We start from the raw sequence: 26107 nt of genomic DNA, 5'->3' as shown, positions 1-26107 counted from the left end.
TTGATTTGACGTTGTGCTTTTAATAATGCCCTTTGAGGTTATGATCCAACAGATGCAGCGACAGGATGATGCACAACAGGTTACAACCCCGTCTTTTTAAAGTCATTTTTAAAATACAACTATGGCAATGTTTCCAAATAGACGATGCAAAAGTGTGGAAATGTCAAAATCAGTAAACAGGGCAAGGAAGCAACATTAGGTTGAAAAAAAAAACACCAATTATAATTAGGATAAAGCCCCAGGCATTCAAAAGCCACTTGGATTAAGCAACTGTTGTAGATATTCATTGTAATCAAATGAGCAAAGGTTTCTACATCACCCGTGCTATAAATAAGTTAAAATAAACATGTGCTGCATCATTTTGGTGGAACTAGAGCACCATAAGCTTGAACACAACATACAGTGTCAAGTTACGTACAAGAACAATAATTGGCTTAAGAGACAGATGACCTTAAAATTGCCAGAGAAAGTTTAAAAATATATATTTAGGATACAGTATTGATTATTGGGAAATGTACATGTCCTTAAAAACAAAGTCCCCATGAGAACATACAACTCACTGATAAGGCACCTCGTTATATTTTAATTAAAACGTGACTTCAGCAGTGTACCAATGTCAATGTGTAATTTAAGATGACTTGTAAAATATATTGTGGAAGGGAGAGTATATACACTTTTGTTAACAGCAAATGCAAAGTATACCGTTGCTTGTATGCAGTAAAATGCCTCGGTTGCCTATTTGTGACATAAGGACACTTTTATAGGTGCTATGGAAGGTCACACAGACTAACAAAAGCTACGGTTTGCAGTAGCCATTTCCTATACAGCATGTACATTGCATTGAGTTTCCATATTGCATAACCCACCCTATTACGCCAGTCATCTATAGCCACGAACATTAGTGAACACCATTGAAAATGTTACAATGGTCCAATCCGTTTTAACTGGAGTATATGTCCAAATGGTGATGGCCTAATTTGATCAAATATGATTATTTATTGCTGTACAGATTTCCAGTCCGACAAAGTTACCAGTGACGTTTTTAAGTTCTTCTAGTTTGGCACAAAACACAATTACCACCAACTGGGGAGAGAACTTCAAAGCAATGCAAGCCATTTAAATTAAAACAGGTTACAGGGGATTATTTGTTTGCAAAAGGGTTCCTTCATTCAAATTTTCATTTACAATATTTTTTTGGAAAAACATCAATTTTTTTATTAAGAAAAAAACATTTTTTTCTAAAAAAAATTTCTTCCAAATATCCAATCAGACAGCAGTGATTGTTGCACCATAATACTTCGCACAAAAGACCGCAAACTCATGACAATTTGTACACCTTGTGTCAAATAATCAGAAACATGTTATATACTTGTAGTGGAAAGAAATGTGGATGTAGTAAACTGGCTACCTACAATGCAGACCCATTTCTGCAGGCAGTTTTTAGAAACAAAATGAACCAATGTACCACAGCCATCAGATATTAAAAATAGACTGAATCTGTTTGGCAAAGTATTACTTTAAAATAGAAATTAATGAGGATATGTTCACATCCAGGTCCAAACATAATACAGTACGTAGAATACGGTATAAAAAAAGAGAACGTTGAACTTGAGCGTCTAAAATTAATCTAATTTCAAACTAAAAAAAGAAATACAATTTGCATATAATACAGTGATCAAACAGAAACAAAATGGAATTGGTAGTAATGCAATACATGGATACATTGAATGGCAAAATAATGTTATCACCATTAGCAGTGATACAGACACCAACAAGAAAATATTACAGCTATACATAGCAATAACATGCCCACCAAAATTACAATCTTTAGCTTAGCAAGTACAACAGCAAACAGCTGCAATAACCGCTTACGACTGAAGCACTTGTACAGCCTTTTATTTTCATCTATGCATATCGCACTTACAGTACTAACAGAATGTGTTATGGTCCTGTATAAAACCAAACTTTAAATGAAAACCAAATTAATTTTGGCAGCTATCTATATTCTCAGCAAAGGCACAACTAAACCGTGATACACACAATTAAAAAAGCAACGTTAATGATAAGTCAAAATCACTGACAAACGTTGGCCATGAAAAAATATGCAAAAACATGAAAAAATGTACACCTCACAAATATCTTTTTTTTTGTCGAAAACCAAGTGGTCTTTGAGGTAATTTAAACGACAATGCTATTAGTTTACGAACGATGCCAAATTATACAGTGGACTGAACCCGTGGGTAAAACTGCACCAATGATCAGCATAAGCATTTAAATACATGACAAAGTAAAAAAAGCATGCATTGAAAACAAGTCAGAGGAAATGGGAGAAAAACTTTAATGCTTGTAGCAAAATAGTTTCCTTTACAGTTTAGCAATGCTAAAAAAAATATTCAACATTCTCAGCTAGGGCATACAATGGCATATGTACAATTAACATCAGTAGTAGTTGATACAGCCAGGTACTTTGTTGCAGGCTGATTGCTAAATTTAGAAATGCCAATTTAGGCGGTTGACCAACAAAAATAAATGTCTGCTGCATACCATGTTTGATCAATGTATTTTAAAGAAAAAATCCAAAAGAATGCGCAAGTTGGAGATAGATGCTTTGTCACCCCAGCTGTACAGCTGAAACAGTGCATATGTAACAATTATTTGCACGTTTTACCATTGCACTCTCTTATCAAGAAATGCACAAAACACCGAATCAATGGGATGACTATAATCACAGCTGGAATTACACCATCCATTATACAAATGTCAGTGCAAAAGCATAATGCAACATCGCAATGGAGGTAATTCGTTCATTCAAGTATCAAATTCCAAACCCGGAAGAAAAAAACCATAGATGCCTCATAATTCAGTCAATTGCAAGACAAACCCCAACGAAGTTACCAACTAAAAATGTGGACACTACAAAATGACAGCAATCAACCAGTCAACCGCAGATGCACCTAGTATCAGCAAAGGCCAAGGAAACATTACAAAAAGTCTTCTTTAAAAACTTGCATTGCTGCGTTGCTTCGTCAAGATCGTTTGACACAGACAGAGCTGAAAACTCGTTCCTGCCTTTAACCCTCCACCCTCAGCATTTGGCACTGACCAGAAATCAGGGAAAAATTATAACTCGAAAGCAAATCCAAATAGTGATTCTGCAATAGCTGCCACCTTATTAATTAGTGTTCTTATCCCTGAATAGTGTTGTGTAACGAGGTTTTACTTCATCCTCCCCAGAGTGGTGACGTATGATGGCAGCATCCCAGTAGTCTTGGGTAAAACCAAGGCGAAAAACATCTTCAACGAGGCAGACTTAAACCCAGGTAATATGAAACAAAACAGCAGGTCTTTTGGTGCAGGTGGGCTCTTTGCAAAGCTATCGCTCGAAGCAGGCTGTCGGGATGCCACCGCAGTGGCCATACATCTTAAAGCTCATGTTGTAGGGTCCGCTGAGGAATGGCTTGGTGGAGTCGGCAACCATAGACACCTCGAGGGTCATCGGGGCCTGCGCCGGCAAGATGTGGGCTGCGCCCTGCAGCGCTGAAAGCGGGTAGGCCTGGGTGGCAGGCGTGCATGCAGCAGCCAGGCTCAGGTGCCCAGGCAACATGTGTGACGAAGAAAGCAGGGATGACGACGACGACGAAGACGCCGACGACGATGATGTTGAAGATGAGGAGGAAGTGGTGGTGGACGAGGAGGCAACAGCTGCCACAGCAGAGTGACCATACATCTGAGTCTGGCCAAACGTCTGTGCCTGCTGCGCCGGATGCGGAAGGTGGCCACTGCTGCCCAGCTGCGGCGACTCGTGAAGATGAACACCCTGCATCAGCTGCAATGAGTGACGGTGGTGGGGGTGGTGGTGCAGGTGGTGGTGAGCATGCTGCTGCGAGCTCTGCTGCGAATGTTCCATCTGTGGCGACTCATGCAGCAGGGCCGGGTGCGAGATCTGCGCCGGCTGTGGGATAAGCGGCAGCGAGATCTGTGGCGATTGAGCGACGTTGGAAGGCTGGAACGCCAGCTCCTGGGAACGGTGCGGCTGGGGAGAGTGGTGGTGGTGGTGAAGGGGGCTCTGTTTGGTTGCTTCCTTGGTGTCGTTCTCATGTGCTCTGCTGAGATAAAAGAATCATTTATCATCATTATTATTCCACATCACCCATGCAGTGACATTCATGGCACCAGGACAAACAGGTATTTGAGATAATAGCAATATAATCACTCGTTAAGGGAGTGATTGAAGGCCAAATACAAAGCAAAAAAATAATGCAGTATAGACAATATACATGGAGAAATGATAAAACATTGGAAATTTTAAACCGTGCTTGGGACTAGTCTCTTTTTTATCCATTTAATGTAAGTGATGAATGTGTTATCTGAAAAATTATCTTAAATTTAGTCTTAAAATTATTCATTGTGGGTCCATTTCTAATGTGGCAAGCCGTTCTACAACTTTGGTGGCAAAACCCCCAATGCTCGCTCAGTTATTCTTAAGTTTGTCTGCCGTTCATGTCATAAAACAGCTCCATCACCGGAGTGTAATTTGCAGTTTGGAGCATCATTTTGCAATTCCCATGCCAAAGAGTGGGCCTGGGTTGTGTAGTGGCTTAAAACAGGGGAGTCACACTTGCTACTCAATCTAAAACTGTGACAGGCGATTGCATGCATATGTTGACACACAAAAGAATTAACATGGAAAGCAAACTCCTTAAATTGTATGAGAAATAAGAACAGGCTTTACCCTTTCTGGCAATACAACAGGTATTAATAATACATTTTTATTTATTTGTAAGGCGCCTTCCACTCATGTCTCAAGGCGCCTTTGTAAGATTTTCAAACACCAAATAGAAACCTTTTTCAAGGAATCAGGTCTGTATTAACCACATGTACTTATGGTGAACATGCAAACAAACTCTGATAATTATATAAGCATCGTCTTTTAAACGGATTGGCCTACACCAGAGACGGCGTTCTTAATGGCCTAGTCGAACCAGTGTCAGACCAGCGGTCGCTAAAAGGCGAAGGGTACAAAGACAATGCACGTATCAGAAACATTTATCGCTCGGGGGGGGGGGGGGAGCAGCTCAATCATGGAACCTTTTGATGCTGGCACAAAAAAAAAGGATCCTTAAATGGTGCTGCAATTATTTCATTTAAAAAGGCAGCATAAAATGCTTCAATTTGTTTTGAGTATGATTTACATAGGTGCCACTCTAAAAAGCTGCTTTTGAGGCATATCCATGATAAACAATTACTGCATTCAAATTGCTTGTGGGAAACTACCTCGACCTTTTTTGTAGGCCTTTCAAAAAACAAATGTTCTCTTCCTGAAAATAATATTCAGCTTAATTTTGCATAGATCAGATAGCGCAAACATTTACATTACCGCATCCGTACATATTTGCAAGTTGTCAGTGCTGTTCAAAATAAGCACATCTGTAAACGCCTGTTCTACCATTCCAGAAATCCAACAGACCATATAAAATAACATATACAAGTAGTAATGGCATAATCCTACGTACCAACATGCAGAAATGGGTCAATCATTATCGCACACCAATGTGATGGGCTTATTTTTAAGCCAATCTTTATCTTTAATCTTATACTTTTTGTACTAAAACCAGTTTCTTGAGTATAGTCAGTTGATGGTCTCAGCCTGTTCACCAATGACACCAAAAGACATTGCATGAAATTTGGTTTGGCATTTAATTTGGCTATATAGTAGTCCCTCAGTTAACAGTGACATCAGTTAACGGTTTTTCGGTTAAAGTTTCGCCTACCATAGGACCCCATGGTTTCGACTAACTTTAACATTTTAGATTAACTAAATGCTTACGTTATATGCATGCTTGCGCCAATTTCGGCCAATCCGAGCACTCATAAATGGACTGAGCATGCCTCAGCCCATCAGTGACACCCATTTATGAGCGTTTAGACCTCAACTGGTTTTGATTACAATGTTTTATGTTTTACATTTAATTCCTAAAGTCGATTAACTGTTATTTGGGTTCACAGTAGTTTTCATGGAACGGATTAAAAACGTTAACCTAGAGACTACTGCATTCCAACTCTGAGAATGAAAATATCAGGTCGTCATGCACCAAACACGATTCCTTTATGCCATAGCAAATGGTAAAGTGCTGCCCCCTCCTGTACGGAGCAGGTCACTTGAAGGCATCTCTGAAAAATGATTTGGGCCATTCCCTAATCTGAGGGCCGCAAGCAATCAAAATGTACACTCCGCCTGATGACATGACGGCAGTAGCACAACAGGGACAAAATAGGGGAAGTATGGCAAGAGGGCCTTACAGCAGCATGAGTTCGATGCATGGAGTCAGGTGGTCCCATGTGTAGCTGGTGAGCCGCTGCAGATGTGAAGGCCACGACGGTGTGAGGTTGAGGCAGATTCTTGAGGCCGCAATGCAAGCAGCCGCCACCTGGGATGGGTAAAACCTCAGGTACGCGTGATCTGCAAGGGGCAATGCACACACCGCAAACGGTTAGTTCACATGATATAGCGATTCGCCTTGTGGAATGGTGAATGTAAGCAATTCTTCTTCATTGTACTTTAGTATAAAACAACAAGTAAATCTTCTGAAAAATATTTAATCATAAGTGCTGCTAGTGAATTATATTTTATTAAATGAATGTATTTGCGCCAGTGTTTGACAAAAGAACTGTCCTCACGCAAGGGCTCCCTCAAATTATGGGCTCCGTAACATAAGACCTATTTAAACAAACTCGCAACACAAGACATCTTGTATGCACAAACATACCTAAAAGACTGTGTCGCAGACTGTTTTGCTCAACCTTTAAATAAGTTCTCATGATTTAAGTTAAAACTCATCTGCGATCGTTTAAACAGCCGAGATACAAGAGCTATTTGTTTTTTGCGGTTTTTTTTTTAACATAATCCCAGAAATATGGCTTTAAATCACTGGACACCTTCAATAAACAGTTGCCAGCCCCCAAAAATGTAAAGCTTCTGGTACAGCTATTGCTTGAGCGATGGTGCAGAGGTCGAAAAGTAGCAGGTGCCTCTTCAGGGAATTTCTTTGGAAATACTTCCGGAATTGCCGGGCACGGAAGCATCGTCATACTGAAGGTAAAACAAGTTGGAGTACAGAAGGCAAGAAGGGAGCCTTCACCTTGCAGAGACACCTCAAGGAAGTAGTGGGTGTACTTCTCCATATAGAAGCGGCTCTTGGCCAGGCCAGGCAGTGGCCAGCCATTGTGCAGGTCCGTCTCATTGACGGCCGAGCACAAGTAGTAGTCGATGAAGTGTGCCGGCGTCGGGAGGCACAGGTTCCACTGGAACGAGTCGAGTAGCAGCAGCTCCATCTGTCGCAGTTCCTGCTTGCCCAGGCGCAGGTTCATGTGGCTCATGAAGCCCAGCGCGTTCAGCTGCTCCAGCTTGGGCACGCGGTCCTCCTTCTCCTCGAACTTGCCTTGCACGCGAGCAAGAAGATGACGAAAATTGACGCAAAATTATTTCAATACTCGGCAAGTGATGAGATCCACATTTTCTAACACTGCTCTGGCAATGTAAATTGTCTCTGGCACGTCACTGTGGACCGAGTGCTTGAATTACATTTGTAAGAGGACAAGTTTAAATCCTGGGTAAGGGGTTAACTTAGCACCTCTGGTGTAATGAAGCCAACAATGAATATCCTATGGCGGAAAAAGCCCCGGACAAGGGCATATCAAATTTGCAACACTGCCTCTGGGCTGCCAATGAAGATCACCACCGCCCCATTGCGCACTTGAGAGACGATTACTTGTCTTTGGCTTGAATGCCAATGCCATCCACCTCATATCCTGAATTGCAATTATACAAATGGGTTACAAAACATCTATGTCAGGTCTATGTATATTCATGTCCCAATGCTGTGTGTGAAGAAATCTCCCACGCAGTTTGATGACATTTACGTGGACAGCAAATAAATCATGGGTGCGGCATGAAACATCCTTGTATACATCTTGCAAAACAAACCGTCTGGACAATATAATATACTTCACGTATCGATGTATAAACACGTTTTGTGCCCTATTACACTCATTGTAAACAAGGGTGTACAATGGCATGCAACATGAATCATGCAATCACTCTTTTGGAAATGTCAAAGGGATGTATGTCATTGCATGTTCATTAACATTTCCTGTTCAAAGCGTTTACAAAAACCTGATTAAAAATCGAAAAACCTTGGTAGCTATTACTATATCCTTTACTTATTATCCAAGTGAATGATTTAAAAAGTTGTGAGTTACATAATTTTGACGTTTGCCTGAAAAGTCCCCTTTTATTTACAAATTGTAAAATAAATGACGGACATGCAACGTTATCCTTAAATAAAACACACATCATGTCCGACAGCTGAGTAGCGCCAAGCCGATTAACCAGTGCACGCACACATTGCCAATCTAAAAAACGCATACAAATCGCAGTCTCCTCCCGAATCATATTGCTCTGCTCACACGATGCTGCTGCTGCACTCTTATCCCAAAGGGAAAGTGACACTGCATGTACTCCTCTACTTACGAACAAGTTAGGTTCCAGGTCTGTTCGCAAGTCGATATGACCTTACGACTCATGGTTCGAACAGGCAACTGAACATACGGGGACAGGTTTGTTCGTATCTTTGAAAGTTCGTAAGTAAAGGAGTCCCTATATAGATATTTAAATCCATACCCTGCCTCATTAACACTTAAAAAAACATATTTTGAAAGGAAACAAAAGTGAAAAGAAACTTTTAAAACCACTCTAATCCAAGCATGTTTAGGCAGATAGACAAGCGGTGATGTGTTTCGTTGATGTGTAGTACGGCATGATCCTGCGACATCGTTCTGCTTTCAGACTTAAAAGGGGCCCACTCCTTACAACTCAGCTGCACCCAAATCCATATTTCAGACATAAAATCTGCCCCTTTAAGTCTTAAAGTGCTACACTACATGTTTCCACACACAGGTGCACTCAAATCCGTGTTTTATTAAAGTGCCAAGCCGTAGTAAAGTGGCATTTAGAGCAGTGATTTGAGGGTTGTAACGATAAGTCAAATGGGTATGTGACACATGCCAAATGGATGAAAAGACAGCGATGAAAATAATTACAATGCCTCGTTTAAAAAGTGAGAACACTACAGTACTTATATTCTTGGTTCTTTCGGTAACGTCACGTCGAAGGGAAACAATAAAATAATAAAAATATAAAACATTTAAATTCTCACGACGGAACAAGTATGTTTCATCTTATGTTGTACATTACGAATGTAAGAATTCAACATACTTTAAGTTTGTTTTTCTTGTTAATTAAATATCTAAAGCCTTTTGACCAAAGCACCCAGAATGCACCAAATCTTATCCAATGTCAGAAGCTAAGGATTAGCCTGGATACTGCTTGTATGGGTAACCACTATGCATCATACAAGTTGTTTGAGGCAGCTGTGGGGGCTACGTTGTGGCTAGCAGAGAGTAGTAAATCAAGATATGTTGTACCAGACTATGCTCCCATACATATACTCCCCACCTTCACCTCCCTCCCCAAACGTCCAGCATGGTGAAGTTGGATGACTTAACCTCCATAAAACCTACTATCGGGGAGGCCCTCATCCAGCAGCAGTTTCACAAAAACGCTTCATTTACAGTAGATGCCAACCATGTCTCAGCATTGTGAAGCACAAAATACTAAATACAGACTGATCAGTGTATGCTAGAAGCACATCACTTTGGTTAATAAGGCCCTATAAAAAAGGATCTATAAAGAAAGGCACACGTCTCGTTTATATAAAAAAAGAGCTTGCCACTCAGGGTCATGCGGCACAAGCACGTAAAAACAGATTCCTTGTTAAATTCAATAAAAGTGGAAGGCATATTTATTCACAGCAAGAACCAATGGCAAAAGGGAACATTGTATTAAAAGAATGCAATTTATGGCAGACAACATCTGGCCAATGGACCTGACACTAAATGTTCACGTAAAGATACCCCCCATACGAGCAATTAATGTTGCATACCGATTCAGACAACCTTAGCACTCCCCTATTTAAACCAATCGTTTAGAATGCTATAAAATTCTCAGAAGCGCCTCCAATTAAACGATGCGTTGAATCGCTATATATCCTGCATTAACGAGAATGAGACCATTCTGATTTCACAAAAGATCAGGCGGGAATCAATAATATGTTTACTTCCATGTAATGGCCCAACTGATTGTTCCATGCTGTATTGCACACTTGCATCCGTATATGAGAATGGCGTTTAAAACATAGACGAGGTAGTAAACATAAATGTTCACTTAATTGTTCACCACAAAGGCAAAGTGATATTTAAACACAAACACGAAGCTCAACAACAGCAACGGCTCTACACTTCAGATGTCTCTTTACACAAGTTATTAAAACCTCTAAAGTCAAGAAATGGCATCTACCACAATTTCAGTACTGCTGTTTGTTGATGGACATGTCACATTATATTCCTCTGTGCCTGTGCTCAACAAATGTGATTTAAACAAATACAATACTGGTAATGTTTCGAAAAGCTTCAATAATAACTTTCATTTATGTGCGTGATTCGCTTATCTAAGTGACGAGTGTAAATATTTACCAACTGCTACAAACGTAAACAACTATTTAATTGCGAAAAAAAATTACACCTTTCGTGCCATCACTAACCACACACGCAGCCAATTTATACAGCTCAGATCATAAAGACCCCGAGTTTGGGGAGAGGGGAGTCGAAAAAAAACCACATCAATTAAACTAATGTTCCAAAGTAGACGATAGAAATTAATGTTTTCACTGCGCAACCGATTTCCGAAATAAACCACGTTCCGTCCCCTGCCCACCCCTCCCTCCCAATTGCCAAATCATTTCGTGCAGACAGCACTGCCCCGGAGGCAATCAAAGAGCACGGCGGAGTTTGGAGGGCCGGGGAGGGGGGGGGGGTGTAGGGGTTAGCCTGCAGAGAGTAAAGGAGGCAGCAGAGGGCCCCGTCTCCAGTAGGGCACCGCTGCAGCATCCCATCTCCAGAGTGGCTGCCAATCACGCCTGGGCGAGCACAATGCAGCGGGCGTGGCCCCGCCTGACATTGTGTGGATCTCGGCGGGGGGGGGGGAGCGTGGCTGAATTTGCACTTCAATAGGGGGGGGGGAGGAGGAGGTGGGGGAGAACGGCAGCTGCTGCTGCTGCTGATTCTGTGACCGAGACAGAGATCCCCGAGCTTTAAGCGAGGGCGTGCAAGCGCTGTTGCTGCCACTTGTGTTGGCCTCGTCTGAGCAACAGCTGACAAAGCGTGCTTAAAAAACGCAGTGAAGCAAGCCTTCTTTTCACGCAAACAAAAGACAAAGATCCCCCGTATAGCCTTTAGAGATTCTTTGGGGCAAGTGCTGTTATAGCGGGGAACCATCGGGGCCGGCGCGGCACCCAAGGGTGTGGGGGGGGGGTAGCCAGCACCACACCCGGCCGCCTTTGTTTCCCAAGTGGCGATGTTTAACATACTTCATCGGGTACTCAGGTGAGGCCGAGCTGACATAGGAGAAGCCCAGGACCGGTTCAGATACCTCGTGTTGGCCGTGAGCAGGAATCTAACTCGGGTTCGTAGGGCAGCATGCTAACCCACTGCACTACAGCTCCCCACACATGCGCACATACATAAACCAATATAATACTGTACACACAACCTTATGACAATGTATAGAACGGGTAAATATTATAATCATATTTTACTTTTATTCTAACTTGTACTTGATGTCAAGATAAACCAGTCCATTTACAAACTGTGGCTCAAAAATTGAATGACGGTCATGCATGGGATACATTTGGAAACTTTACTAATAGAAAAAGGGTTTGTGATAATGTATTATAAACATTATGTATACAAAAGGTCCAGTATAAGTTATTTATGTCGCCACGTTCCCTAATGTACGAACAGGAATTACAAGACGGCCAAGAGGTATAAATCGGGTACAATATTTGTCATGCAGAAACCCTTGATAGGTCTGTGCAGTGCATGTGCTGCTGGCAGGAAGATTATTGTATGAGGTGCGCTAATTCAGTTGCTGATTTTCATGCCCTGCAAAAGATAAGCGAGCCTGAATCCTCGCACACTTCTGTGATGTTACATAGAACTCAGTCCTCAACGTCACTGTGTGAGTAAACATGAAATAGGCGCTCTAGTCAAAGTCATTTCACGTGGATATTTCTCAGAAAGTTGATAACCTTTATACAGTGATCAATATTTTGTATCGTGGAGAAAAAAGCACTTGCTCGTGTACATTTTTATTTGTTTACATGAAAACTTTCTTACGAGAGATATGCTTTACCAAATATTCACATTTAACATGGCTGGAAGTTGTACGTGACACGTCAGCTTGGCATTAACTCAACCTCATTTTCCCTAATATTGCACTTTATGTGCCTGTCAATTTAAATACTTTTTTGCAAAGTCTACAGCAGTGGTTGTGTTATCAATGTTCATAATTGCACGCTACACATTTACATTCTCCTGTATACTGTGTTGATAAACGGAGGAGAGAAAACGGCCCTTGTTGCAAGCTATCAAGAGACAACCTTTTGAGCTTCTTGCATTTTAATGGCTCTACAGACAAGAGTTAAATCGTGGCACAGAGAGTCACACAGCCTTGCTCATCTTGGAAGCCGGCAGAGAAGAGGCACTGAGAGCGTCACAAATAAACGACGTGTTCACACATTAGGAAGCCTGGTGTTGCACGATCGGGATTGGCACAAGATGCCATGGTTTTCATCAACATAAAATAACCAGAATATTTTTCGGCAACATACACCGTCAAATAGAATATGACGACCTTCCAACGAATTAAGACACCTTGCGCTCCATAATGCAAGTAAAAATAGCCCGAAGCAGATGTCCTTTAGAGTCACAATACATTGTGTTCCATTCAGTTAATTTAAACCTTCACCGACATCCTTTCACGAAATTCACATGCAATTTATAGTATTAGTCACATGTATCAAATTAAACTGCACACCAACGCATTTAGAAGTATATTGCAGATATTAAATATACCCGAAGTGCACTATAATTAATTAGTTACACACTATAATTAATTGGTTCCACACTAACGAAATGAGACCATGCGCCTTTGAAGTTCTTTACTCGTCAGCCACATCACCAATTTAAAACTCGGGGAGATAATACAATTGAATACGCCCAGAAAGAGTATATAGCTTAATATTAGATTTCTCAAAAATGGATACAAGTGACTCCTTAATTTATTAAGTTTGGCCAAACCCAAATATCCATTGGAACCCAGTAAGTGCATTTCAGACATTTCCGCACATTCCAAGTAAAACGATACGAGCTTCCTTTACCCTCACCTCTCGACCTTTGGTTGATGGCTGTACAAGCACCAACAATATTCTCCACCAAGCTACACACAGACACACTTTGTGCTGCAGAACGGCCTTCTACGAACTGTTTAACAGGTCCCTGCAGGGTGGGCTGGTAGGACAAGTCTCTGCGCTGTCTATTGCTGATTTTACACCCAACAGCACGAGATTTCACTTCGTTAAAGTATTGAAAGGGGATGGACGGACGGACACATTAATCTATTGCAGGCTGGTACACTCAGTTTACAACTTCGTTCCTACCAATATAAGTTTGAATGTATTGTAAATCAGGCACAAAATCAGCACGCAACATGCTTTTAGCACTACTTGCAAACGAGCATTGAAGGTAAATGCCAACGTTTGTCATTCGTTCTATGGCTCATGTGGACAAAATAAAATAAAGGTGAATCCTCTGGAGAAAGTTCTTACAACACAGCCATTCACTATTTAGAGATACTGGATCTCTCCTCCACAGTCCCATCTCAGGCTGTCCTTCATTGACAGCTTCAGACAAAATCTTGAAGCAATGACGACTTCAGGTGGCATCTTTGGGACTTCTGGTTCTCTTTACGAATAGGAAAAACGGGGTGGACGTGATGCGCGCGAGGATGGGGAGTCAGATTTGTCACCGATGACTTAAGCACTCCTGTGACGATTCTCATTGCAGTGTTAAGTTGCACGTCAACATGATGCATGTGTGCTACCTGCCCATACGGGTGAGGTAATGAAAGCTTAGGAGGTGGCTGTCCACAGGGTGTGGGCATCCACTTCCCCCAGCTGGTTCTGGCTAGTTTGCGGATTACGTTTTTGCAACTCTCCATCTTGGCAGCAGTATTCATCGGATGTTGGCTGTATGCGAGGCTGTGATCCAGAATCACTTTGACGTACTTGGGGAAGTCCTCATGCCCGAGTTCAGTACCACGTAAGAAGTTATTCAGGCGCTTATTTGCATGCCAGTTTCTCTGATGGAAAGCAGAGACCACTGAATTTATTCGACGGAAAGTTGAAATATTTTACTTTTCCTTCAACCCCCGAACCAAATATTCACTTCAATACATTTTCAACGACTACAATTTTACTTAATTTGTGTAGAAAAGTTTTCTTAAAAGAAAATAAAGATGTACGAGAAACATGACAAGAAAATAGGTACAGTAATTCCAATTCTGATTCGTAAAATCACTACCCAAGTAACTGCCAAGTAATTGTAGCAAGACAACAAATCTAAGCCTCACGATGCCCTGATACCTTTTTTGCAATGTTTAGCAGTACTGTAAAAAATAATATATAACACTACAATTCTTTCCATTTTTTTCATTCAAAGCCCACTGCTTAAAGATTCTAACTTTTAGAACTATTGTCATACGGCTCACAAAACTCAAAAGATGAGCATTCTGCACTTTGATGTGAAAGGTCAACAATTAAAACCACTCCCTGCTCGTGGAGGTAAATCTTCATTTTGCAGGGAGGTGATAAAGTGAATAGCAGCAGGGAAGTGGTTGTTGTTGGGGGTGGCAGAAGAGGCTGTAATCAGACACCTGCTTTAATTGCCACCGACGGTCCTCCCCTCCTCTTGGTAGGAAATAAAAAGGCACTTTACTGAAGACAGCTGCCCAGGGATGGGTCCCTGCTGCCTTGAAAGCCCAACGAATAAAAAAGGCAAGGTGACCCCAATCAAAGAGCCTAAACCAGACAAAAACGTTGCCCCCCTGCCTGTGAAAATTCATCGCTTTGCCCATCCAGGAATGCCGGGGAAGTTGTGCATGAAGCCACCGTTTTTGATGCGTGTCCAAAATGCGCAGTCAGCTGCGCGCGGTGCTGGTGGCGTCTGTGCTGATGTGTTTGTAGTAGCAGGAGGCTGCGGTAAGAGTCCCCGCAGCATTTTTAATTATCTGCCAAAAGCGCTGACCAGCTGGCACTGCAGGAATGCAGCCACCAACAGCACGATTTGAAAGCATGTAAAAAAAAACACACGGCCTGTGGGTGCAACAAGGCCCCGAGAACCATTTTAAACGAATCCCTAGGTTGGTCTCACAATGCAACGTCGAAGTGGCGTTATAATAGCTGGCTCAATGTGTTGCTGCAGCCTGGTGTCACTGCAGTTAAACTCCGCGTTAACAAAACAAACATTACGGGTCAATCATAAGGGTGTTTTCAGAAGCTCGTTTTCTTCCCTCGTTATTTGGACTCCCCATCTTGCTCTTCTACCAAGACGAGGTAAGCAGGATGTATTTAACTGCAGAACCTTTAAATTTGTTTTCGCAAAGCATATTTGTACAAAGTGTTTGGAGCAGGGAAATGTATAATGCAGTGGTGGCTCCGAGACGAATTCCTGCTATCATAGCCACATGCTGGTGGAAAGACCAAAAGCTAGACGTGACAGCAGTTTGGTAAACATAGTGCAGGAAGTCAGGTTTTGTTTGTACAGATAAGCATGTTGAGCTAAAGCCAGACAAAGGGGTGGCCCCCTCTCCTGTTGGCAGGAAAGCAGCTGATCGGATTGCAGCCTCTCGCATAAATGCAAACATTCCCTTCCAGCCCAAGTTAGTGGAGACATGCATCAGCCCAAAAGGAGCAGTGTGCATTGTGTCACCAGAGAAAGCAGAACGCGTGCATTTTAGAATACAAAACTATTATGGTGGACAATTAAACTATAGTGAGATAATAAACTTAAATTATTTACAAAAAAAGTAGCAACGTTTAGTCTGTCAGCCTGGGAAACTAAAAATAAATTGTGCATTCACAAATAGTTTCGACGGAGTGCTCTTGTCAATAACATCTGGCCACCCACCAGCATTTGTTTAACAATTCTGACTCTGCTCACGAGGCCCAAAAGGTTGAAAATGGTCCTAAATTTGGCTGTTTAAACAAATGCTGCTGGATAATATTGGCCTGGAAGGCCTGGAGGCTGACAGTCACATTTTTTTCATCCGGTGATACAGAATGGAGGTTAATTTATTTTCCTGTAATGCTCCACAACACCATGTGTTTTTTTAATACTAAAGAGTGCATCAAAAGCTGCATTCAAATGAATTAAGTACTGCAATATACACACCACAATTGTTTACAAGCAAATACTGTACTACACTCAGACCTTTATAAAAAAAAAAACAAGCGTAATAATATTTTCAGGTTATAAAGTTTCGTTCTGAAAAATAATTTTGCATTGATTTTACGAATGGATCATTGAAGAGCATGTCAAAAACCACCCTAAAAGGGCTCTCTCGAGCTCGCTTTAGTGGAAGCCCTTCCCGCCATCAGTGTTGAGAGCAGCACTTGCAGTGCTGTACCTTTACATGACGACAAAATTAATGTCACGGATAAAAACTAGATTCGAAGAATGTCACTAATGTTCGCTTGAAAATATATGTTCACTACGGATATATTTTCTGCTATTTTAAACATTTAGAATCGTCTTAGGTTGTAACCACCCATGTAATTCCATGCCATATTTGGATTCAATTAGAGGCAGGAAGACTCCCTCCGCTTATTTGAATCAATATATTTGTATAAGTTGAAAAACTTGCCATTTTCAAAAACAGAATGGGTTCCATTCAGCTCTTACCACTGGTGCCATGTGATGGTGATTTATGTATTGTATTACCATTTCTTAATGACTATAACTATCTGTAATTGGATATGATAATAACTGTCTGTAATTGGATCAATCAATCATGTGGTTTATTGAGAATGAAAAATCTATTCACTGCTTCCAAAAATTACTCAATCTAAAAATATAAAGGACAAATACATTATCCTTTTGGTGAGTAGCATCCAATTTCTTCAAAGGCCAAATGCATACTTATCCATCCTATAGATATTCTAAATATTTGTTTGAATAAATGGCACATGTCTACACAACATTCAAATGGACACCCATGTATCAACATAAACAAAGACAGATGTTCGGGGAAGATATTTAAGAATGATATGCCTCAAATTTTACATTTACTCTGATATGACAAACTTTAAAGATTATGATTGTGGTGATATCATTCAGATACAATCTAAGTAAAGTTACATATTGCCAACACAAGCCCTCCTTCACGGGACATTTTCTAACCATATGGGTAAAACATTTTACAAAGGAAACTAAGAGTAACTAAATTTACGAATGTTATTTGTTATGATCTTCAAAACTAATATCAAATAAACGTATTTCCACATTTACAACAGTTATTAATTTAGTGGTTAAAACTGAATATTGGAAAATAAATTTTTTAAATATATAATAAAGTGACTAATTGACATTTTAAACCATCACTAAATGTATACATTTCTCGTCTTGTCTCCAACTACAAATAAATAATTAACCAGTTTTAAATAATGAAAATAATGCTATATTTTAAAGGCAACTTTTGTGTTATATAGGAAGATTCTAATTGCGGTAACTACACTACACTTTGAGCCCACTTATCAGAGTTTGGTTTGGGGCTACAGCTGGCATCAGTATCAAGTGATATACCCCCCCCCTCCGCATTCACCAATCCACAATGACCAGGGTGGAAAAGTATGGTCAAACAACCTCCGTAAACAACATGGCATGAGGCCTTCGTCCAACATTGGGATGAAAAATGGCTGCAATTGTTTTACTTCTATTTAAAGATTCAGATTTCTGTTTGCATCAACATGACAGCATGAGAGAATGAGTATCAAGGCAGCAGACTCCAGGCTCAAGGTCTCAAGCAAGTAATGCTCATGGATTTACCAAACCATCCATTCTCTACTTTGGCTCATCGCTGCTCTGTCTGACCGCGCACAGCCACTGTGAGCAACTATTTTACACTGGTGTAAAATGGAAACTCTCTCCCACAAGTCCTTGAGAAAACAGGGACAGCAACGTACACCCTCACCTGCTTTCCCTGAACTCCCCAGGAATGCACATTAGTAATGGAAATTCCCCCTTGGATGCTACAAAAGGGTCGACTTCAGTGGAAACACAATGGATTATAATTGTTTTTCAAGGAATGTCAAACAACATTTAAGTTGTGCACACACAGCATTTTGATCTTGTTAAAATAATTAAATTCCTTCTCCTCATTTATATTTTCCATCAATTTACTTACACCACATTACATATGGCAAGCATATTAATGTTCTATTTTATATAGTGGATACAGATACGAAAAGTAGAACAACACAACGACGCAAAGCCAAGGCTTCTTGCCAAGTTGTGATCTGCATCTGATTTGCGAGACAAACTGGAACAATTCAAAAACATTAACATCCCTGACACTATTTTGGAAGTCGGTTGTTGTTACATATATGGACGTGAAATCCTGCCCCATAGCACACGATCAACATATTTACTTGGAATAACGAGTGAAGGGGATCACAGCAGAGATGTTAAGTGAAAAATGGCTCTCAAACGTTATGGCTTAGGCCACCGAGACATTTCACCAACCCATGTCTTGGCCCCTGATATAATTAACACAAACAAGAAAACAAATAAAATGACAAAATGATCCACAGATAAACAGATACTAGTAGACCAAAACAAACATTATTTACTTTATTTAAAAATAAATAACTTAACAACTATTCCAATTATATGAAAAAGAAATCAGTTCATGCAAGGCTGGTATTGAAGGGGGGAATCATAGACTATCACTAAAATAGCAAAGTTAAATTTGATGCAATACAGCACAAACTTAAGTTTGCTTCGTGCAAAAATAATTGTCAACTGTACTGAAAGCATTCCAAGATCCCAATTGATTGTGATCCACACACATGCAGTGCTTTCCCTATAAAAGTTGATTTGGCAAGATTTTTCCCCCTGCAGATCACACATAAAAGACAAATCAAACAAGCCACATAGGAAAAAGCTGCCAAAGTTGCGACAATGTGATAAAATTCTGGACTGAACAAATGAGATTGCGGGGGGAATGTTCTTGCTAATGGGTACAAGCAACCACAGAAGTTCGATGCCCATATGCCACACATGACACCAGCCCGTGGGGCCATAAAGCTCACCCTGATCCACGAATCTAATTATTGCAGGCGCCTAGAGTCACAGCTGATTGCTCAGCCATGCACACCCCTCCAGCCACTATCTGCGCATGAATACCATCAGACTGCCAGAGTTTCTATTCAGCACGTGGGGGAGGCTCCGTCTGGGATGGCGTGGCATATAAAAAGGCAGGACGGACCATATGGCTTTCCTCTCTGCTGACTCCAATTGAACAATGGAGGCTTCGCTTCCTACACAATCTCCGCATATAATTAAGCTCAAACACAGCTCACTTTCTAGCCTATTTCTTTTTTGGAGCATTTCGCTTCAGCAAATTCATTTGTCACTTCATGGCATTCAAAAAGCCAAAGAGATGCGCCATGTGACAGTAAAAAGGTACAGGACACATTCACAATGGAAGCCACAGACAATAAATCACCAGGAACATTCTTAAAAATATAAACTATTTCCAACTTTATATCATAATCAGATTAAACACACAAACTGTTGTGCATCCTGTAGCAAAAACACAAAAATGATCAATTAATTATCTTGCCAAACCATCAATGGCCAATTGTTTGTGGTTTCTGAATATAACTGCAAATATGTTAAAGGGAGGGATACAATTTGGGACTTGCAGTGAATAGAGCTTATGTTAAAATAAAATAATATTTAGAACTTGTTGACAACCACTACTGTAGAAAACTGAATTAAGGTTGAATTACAATGGCCACTTCTTCTGGCATTCTGGTTTCATGTCATGGAAGAATGAACAAGTGTCGAGAGACCCTCAGAATATCCCCTGTGAAGCCCCCTCCAGCCCAGAGGCACACATTAAAAAGCATCATTGTTGGAACCGTGAAAACGTGAACCCCCACGAATCACCTCCAGGCAGATATGGAAAGGCAACACTAATCAATGCGATAAGAAAAAAAACAGCATTTGAATGACACCACAATTAAGTTTCCCAGAGAAGCAATTTTTTTTTATTTCGGCATGCTTCACTTGTTTTCCATTACTTTGTAAATAGGCAAAATATATTCAAAACAGTAGCCAAAATGAAAAAGCTATATATGAACCTCATGGCGGGACCCCGGGGTCTCAAATAAACGGAAGTCAAAATCGTAATTAATTTATTTATTTTTGGCGACTCCGTCCAACCGCGCACAAACGGCGCGACCCACCTGGCGCGGATCATTATGTTGTCATGTCATGTCCAAGCCCAGCGAGGACGAATGCGCAGAAGAGCTGAACAAGTGAATGCACTCCATGCTCGGGTATGGGCAGGATCATAAGTCTTATCCAAAACTGCTCAAACTGCCTACACGACTTAAGTCCTTTATTTATCACAACGGTATGTATAATACAGTGAAACTGTTCTCTTATCTTCATTATTATTTGTGACCTACCAATGTCTGCAGCCAGGATCAATCGATAACAATCCTATTACCTGCAGACATTTAACAGATGAGATGCGTTGCACCATTAATTCCTCCTGTTTGATAATACTTATCTTGTCCATATGCATCTGTGCAGATAGGTTGTTTTTTTTGCGGTTCAGCCAGTCCCCACATACCGCTCATATTAATGCGGATAAGAGGAGCAGCGACCCACTACTCTGTAGAGTAACATTGCTATAAACGCTTGTTACAATATGAACAGCGCATTGAAAACACGTACTATTTTATGTACCGTTTGCAAAGTGTGTTCACAAATCCACAGAGAAACACGATGATTGAGAGGGGTGTAAATTATTTTCATATTTTTTCGATAGTGTATTTAAATAGAGGTACTGCAGGTAAGTAGTTTTCAGTTTTAAAGGCGTAGTTTAACAAGACAACACTTGCCGCCATCCTTCAAACCCATTGGTGAAAAAGAGCAAAGTTTTTGTTTACATTATAATGTTTATGTGAGAGCCGGGGGCTTGTGGGACCGAGGTCACGCCATAAGGTTCATATATTTTAAAAAAGTGAGGCGATGCATAGGTGAAAAGATCAAGCAGATAATGTCCAGCTACAACTCGTTCTGGGAAAATAACCAAAACCACTTACATAATTTAACAGTGAATACACGTGAAACAGAATTTTAAATAAAAGAAAAAAGAAAAAAATAGACACGTGCAAAACATGCTGAAATGAATCAGAAGGGAAGAGCTCTTACTTGCTAGCACAAGGCAGGAAAGGGAGACTATGTAGAGCTGCTTGACGGAGATGTCGTAACGGTCCATGAAAAGATCAAGCAGGTAGACAGCCAGGTGGCGCGCCGTAGGGCAGAGCTTGAAGCGGTTGCTCAGTATTGCCAGCAAGTCGGCAAAGAACCTCCGCAGGCTGATCTGGGGCGACTGCGCCCTGTACGCTGGCAGCTTCAGCTCCTGCATGCGTCAGCCACACCACAACCAGACCCACACCAGAGGCCACAATGCATCAACCTCTTTAAAACTCAGGGCACAATTAAAACAAAAACCGGTTTGCCAAATTGTTAGGGAATGCCTGCAACACACTTACAACCTATCATCCCCTTCTTGGATTAAAACTTTCACAACGGTATCTACAGGGGGGGGAAGCAATGTTGTGTTTAACATAATTCATCAGCCTGCGTTTTTAGTTACATTGCATGCAACGCTGTTGATACTTTTTCCTTAAAAGATGTGTTCATTCCATCACCTAGGAATTACATATTACCGGAATGATTTTTTTCTTTGAAAATAAAGTTGATCAAATGTTTACAAGTTATTTTCCAGTTTTTCGATAATTAGTTTTTATGTAAATCAGCAGCACTTCAAGTACTTTTTAGTCTAGAATTCACATTAAATATGTAACAATTATTTTTATACAATCAAGCACTATACTCAAATATTATGTGTGTTCAGTCAATGCTGTATTCTTTAAATAAAAAAGTCATACATATCCAGCCATAATGGGAGGACTAAACACAACAATTAAATAAGACAGAATACCCGAAGCTGCTTTCCTTACAAAACGCAGTACAGAACACCAGGTTTTCTTTGGATGACCTTTTGCCCTGGTCCTTCAGAAGGTCGGATGTCTTAAAACCTCTTCATTTGCTGCTGTGAGCGCCTCTAGGCACGACTGCATGGTCCACTGCCACCAGAAAATGTGTCTGGGGTAATCCTTTGGAAACCAGGACACTGAGGTCACTCAGAATTGGGCCCTATACCAATCACCATATGCACACAGATACTGTACATTACACATCAATTCAACTATATAGCTGACACATTTCCGGGACACAGATAGTTTAAACCACATGGAAGAAAGAAAGCAGATTCATATGAAACAACTACAACAATGCCTGCCTTTTAAGTGCCCTTTTCACAACAGAACCCTCTATGTATTCATTAATATTACAGATTATAAAATGTAATGATATAATTTGGACCTGTATCTGGCAGACTGATAACCACAGAAAAATATTGGACAATGTGGCAACATGCTGAAATTATTAAAAGTTTAGTTTAGATTTAAGACCATAGTGGCAGCTTCCCCCATCCTTGTGTGCCGAGTGGCCTGTGTAATCATGTTTCCAATCACAGGGTCACTCTCAGCTGTTTGGGAGAGCCTGCCATGCCTGATTGATTACAGCGGAGCTGTCGCCCTATTGAGTAGCCAGATGAGCTAGCACCGAGCAGGGAGGGGGAAAAATATTAAGGCACACCACTTTTCCCTTAATCTGTGATTGCAGACCAGGCAGAGTGAAGGGAGGGGACGCCGTCACCCTACTCACGCAGCACTGGAATAATTAGCCCACCATTACATCCCATTCATTAACATCATTACAAAACACCACATGGGATTTCAGTACCATTTTGTTAAAGCAATTTCAGGCAGCAATTTGAAGTTATTATGCTTTTAAATTGGGGCCAAAAATGCTCACAAACACATTCTACACACAAGTACGACAAATAAATCCATATGTAATTTCTATAATTTACAGGCGAGACCTTTAGTATACAAAATGATGATGAACCTTAACTGCAGAATATTTCGAAAATTATGCTAAAAGGACAAACCCATGACTTGCCAGATGTCCATGTGACATGCCGCTTCAGCACTATTTTAATTATGGGTATTTTTCTTTGTAAACCACTATGCTTTTCATCTACTTCCAGTGTAGATTTTAAACTGTTTTTTCAATCCATGTATAACGAATTAAACCCTCTTATTCCTCGCAGTGAGACAACATTTAATAGAATGGTGCACCGAGATTAGCGTGGAAAAAATACTGTTTTGGGGATGGCTCTAACTTGGTGGTTAACATTAAATCCAAATATATTACACTGGCTCAATAACCACTTGGAATTCAGAAAATGGGCGAGTTATATTTTTTTAATAAAATAATTCCCTGACCACACCTGAGTTGGCTGAGTGTCTGACAATGCACAACAGAAATTTCCACCCCACCCACTTGCTTTTCATGTAAAAAAAAACCTCCATTTAACTTTACGACAAGTTGCGAATTTAATTCTTACTGTGCTCTGTAGCAGTGCTAATGCCAACCACCGCTTGCACACACAACGCATTTTAAAAAACGCATTAATCTTGTGGTACTGCGTTGGCAATATCAAATTCGTCAATTAACACCGCCTTAAAATAAAATAAAACTATATATAGTACTGTGATCGGCTTCATTTCGGTAAATGGCCCTCCTTCACAGCATATGACGCACAATGTGTTGAGTTAAACACAGTGATTTCCAACGGCAAGATGAACAATTCCTACTCTTCAAAGTCACTCAAATATTCGGTCACACAGGTTCACCACAGACCAGGCAATAAAACACTTCACACTGGACATAAGCTTGCGCCCTGACCGAGATGAGTGTTTGAACAGCTGGCTGTAGCGCAATGAAGGCATATGGCCAACGATTAAAAAAAGCTTCATCTCCAAAGGCCGCGGATCAGGCATTCGCAAGAGATAAGCAGTTTACAGTGGGCATCATGTACGGTGTAAATCAAGGACTACTCAAATGACTTTAGTGCACTTAAACACGTCAGTAATGTGGCAACGATGTGAGCATTGAGCCAGGATTCAACACGGCTGACCGTTGCATAGTGGTAACAATCCCTGCAAAGCATCAAACATGCGTCTGTGTGGTCATTTGACGAGTCCGTGTGAGACTCCACATTCCAATGGCGGGGACCGGCATAAACATAAAAGCAATTGTTTGGCTTAGAACATGACATTCATTAAAATCGTCAACTTCACGGCAAAGCAAGTCAACTCGAACTAAACTTTAGATTCTAATTCCCTGCGTATATGCTTTTCTTGCCTCGTTTTCGAAAATATATTAACTTCATTGACTTTGCACGTGCCATTAATTTAATTCGCGATCCTTTTGTCAAGCCACTGCTGGATCACGGGCTCCATACCACACCAGATCGTTCACTGGGATTAGTTTTAGCGATACTTCACCGCGCTGGTCCATAATGCTGGTTTGGTAGCGAGCGGGTGTGCCAACAATCGGCTCAGATATCTCTCGCCACCGATTTTAAGCCTCGACCCAGATGGCACCATTCCTCCCGTTTGTGATACATTACTTAGTATGTTAATCGCCGATACTTACACAATTTAATTCTAAACGTGCATTCATCCCACCGGTAATTTTTAAAGTTTACCATTTAAATTCCCGTAAGAGTACAACAACACACCCACGCACACGGCACTTTGTAATATGTATATTAGAATCGTCACTTTTTTATATATATACCGCGAACTGTCCTTTCATGTTTATACCCTATCCTGTACGGTATTGATATTCAATTCTGATTCGAGACGCTCAATGAATACCACAGGGAAGAACAATTGATGGAACCGATTTAATTAATTAAAACATAACCGCATGGCAGCGTTGAACACACAAAAACCCAGTCTCAAATCGTCGGTATAATCTTGATTTGTGAAAGAGAGGCGCAACTCGAAGACGTCGTAAAGGACGCGCGTTTACTCTAAGCGACTACGCTTAAAAGAAACATTTATGGATCGTTTTTTTGTGGCTTATCGCCCTCCCCGGTGTTGGACAAAGCGCGTGGCCAGGTTTAAAAGGCCCCCCTTTTGTTGTTTCCGTGCCGGCCACGATTACATTCCCCACCACGCACACGCGCCGCTCACGCGCTTCCGCGCACGCCATTGGCCGGAGCGCAGGCAGCGAGCCGCCGCGACGCGTTCCCATTGGCCGACGCGACATGCCACAGCCAATCGGCGCGCGGCGCCGCCTGTGCGGCGTGGGAAATCTATAAAGTCAAAACCGATGCTTTAATAAAAGGAGGATTCACGAATAAAGCGACCGTAACAGCGAAATTATGTTGGTAGGAGGCTTTCGCGTGCGAGAAGCCTCCTACCCCCCCCCACACACACACACACACCTTGAGCCGGAGCGTTTGGTTAACGTCGGCCGCGAGCTGCCCCTTCCACCAGAGCGCGTCGCGGTCCATGCTGCCATGTGCGTTGCGCCCCAGCGAGCCTCCACTGCGTCAAAAGTCGCCCCACGCCCGGAAACGGAAACCGGTGCCTTTGCACCCCTCCCCCCCCCCCTGCGCGCGCGGTGTCGCCGAGGGAGGGGACTTGAGCGGTGTAAACCAATAGGATGTGGGGATAAGAAGAGGGTGGGGCGCGGCTTGAGTTGTCTAAGCCCCGCCCTACACGAGTGCATGAGAATAGGGGGGAGATTGGGGGGGTGGGAGCTTGGCTGGGAGCCTGGGGGGAGGGGCTTGGGGGGGGACAATGTCACCGTTTGATTTGGCCTCTTTTTTTAAACACGCTTTTTTATTAACTCACTCTGTCTTGTTGTA

The 26107-nt window shown here is 41.4% G+C and overlaps 1 protein-coding gene across 2 annotated transcripts; it reads right to left on the bottom strand.

Moving 5' to 3' along the window:
* On the bottom strand, positions 1–25871 carry LOC116941237 (cyclin-J-like). 2 transcript variants are annotated; one of them, XM_032952068.2, is made up of 5 exons: positions 25682–25871; positions 21460–21670; positions 7140–7439; positions 6301–6460; positions 1–4106 (listed from the first exon to the last, which is right to left on the bottom strand). In XM_032952068.2, exons 1-5 carry the CDS (start codon positions 25748–25750, stop codon positions 3374–3376), a joined length of 1473 nt encoding a protein of 490 aa, XP_032807959.2. In that variant the 5' UTR covers positions 25751–25871; the 3' UTR covers positions 1–3373. The 2 variants fall into 2 exon arrangements, with proteins under 2 accessions (XP_032807959.2, XP_032807960.2); XM_032952069.2 differs by having other exon boundaries at positions 1–4103; positions 25682–25869.
* Between the last annotated feature and the right edge of the window lie 236 nt (positions 25872–26107).

Source organism: Petromyzon marinus, chromosome 11 (genome assembly GCF_048934315.1).
Source record: "Petromyzon marinus isolate PM22_M1 ecotype Great Lakes invasive population chromosome 11, UKy_Petmar_22M1.pri1.0, whole genome shotgun sequence".
NCBI classification, from domain to species: domain Eukaryota; kingdom Metazoa; phylum Chordata; class Hyperoartia; order Petromyzontiformes; family Petromyzontidae; genus Petromyzon; species Petromyzon marinus.
This window is presented reverse-complemented; position numbering and strand designations above follow the sequence as displayed.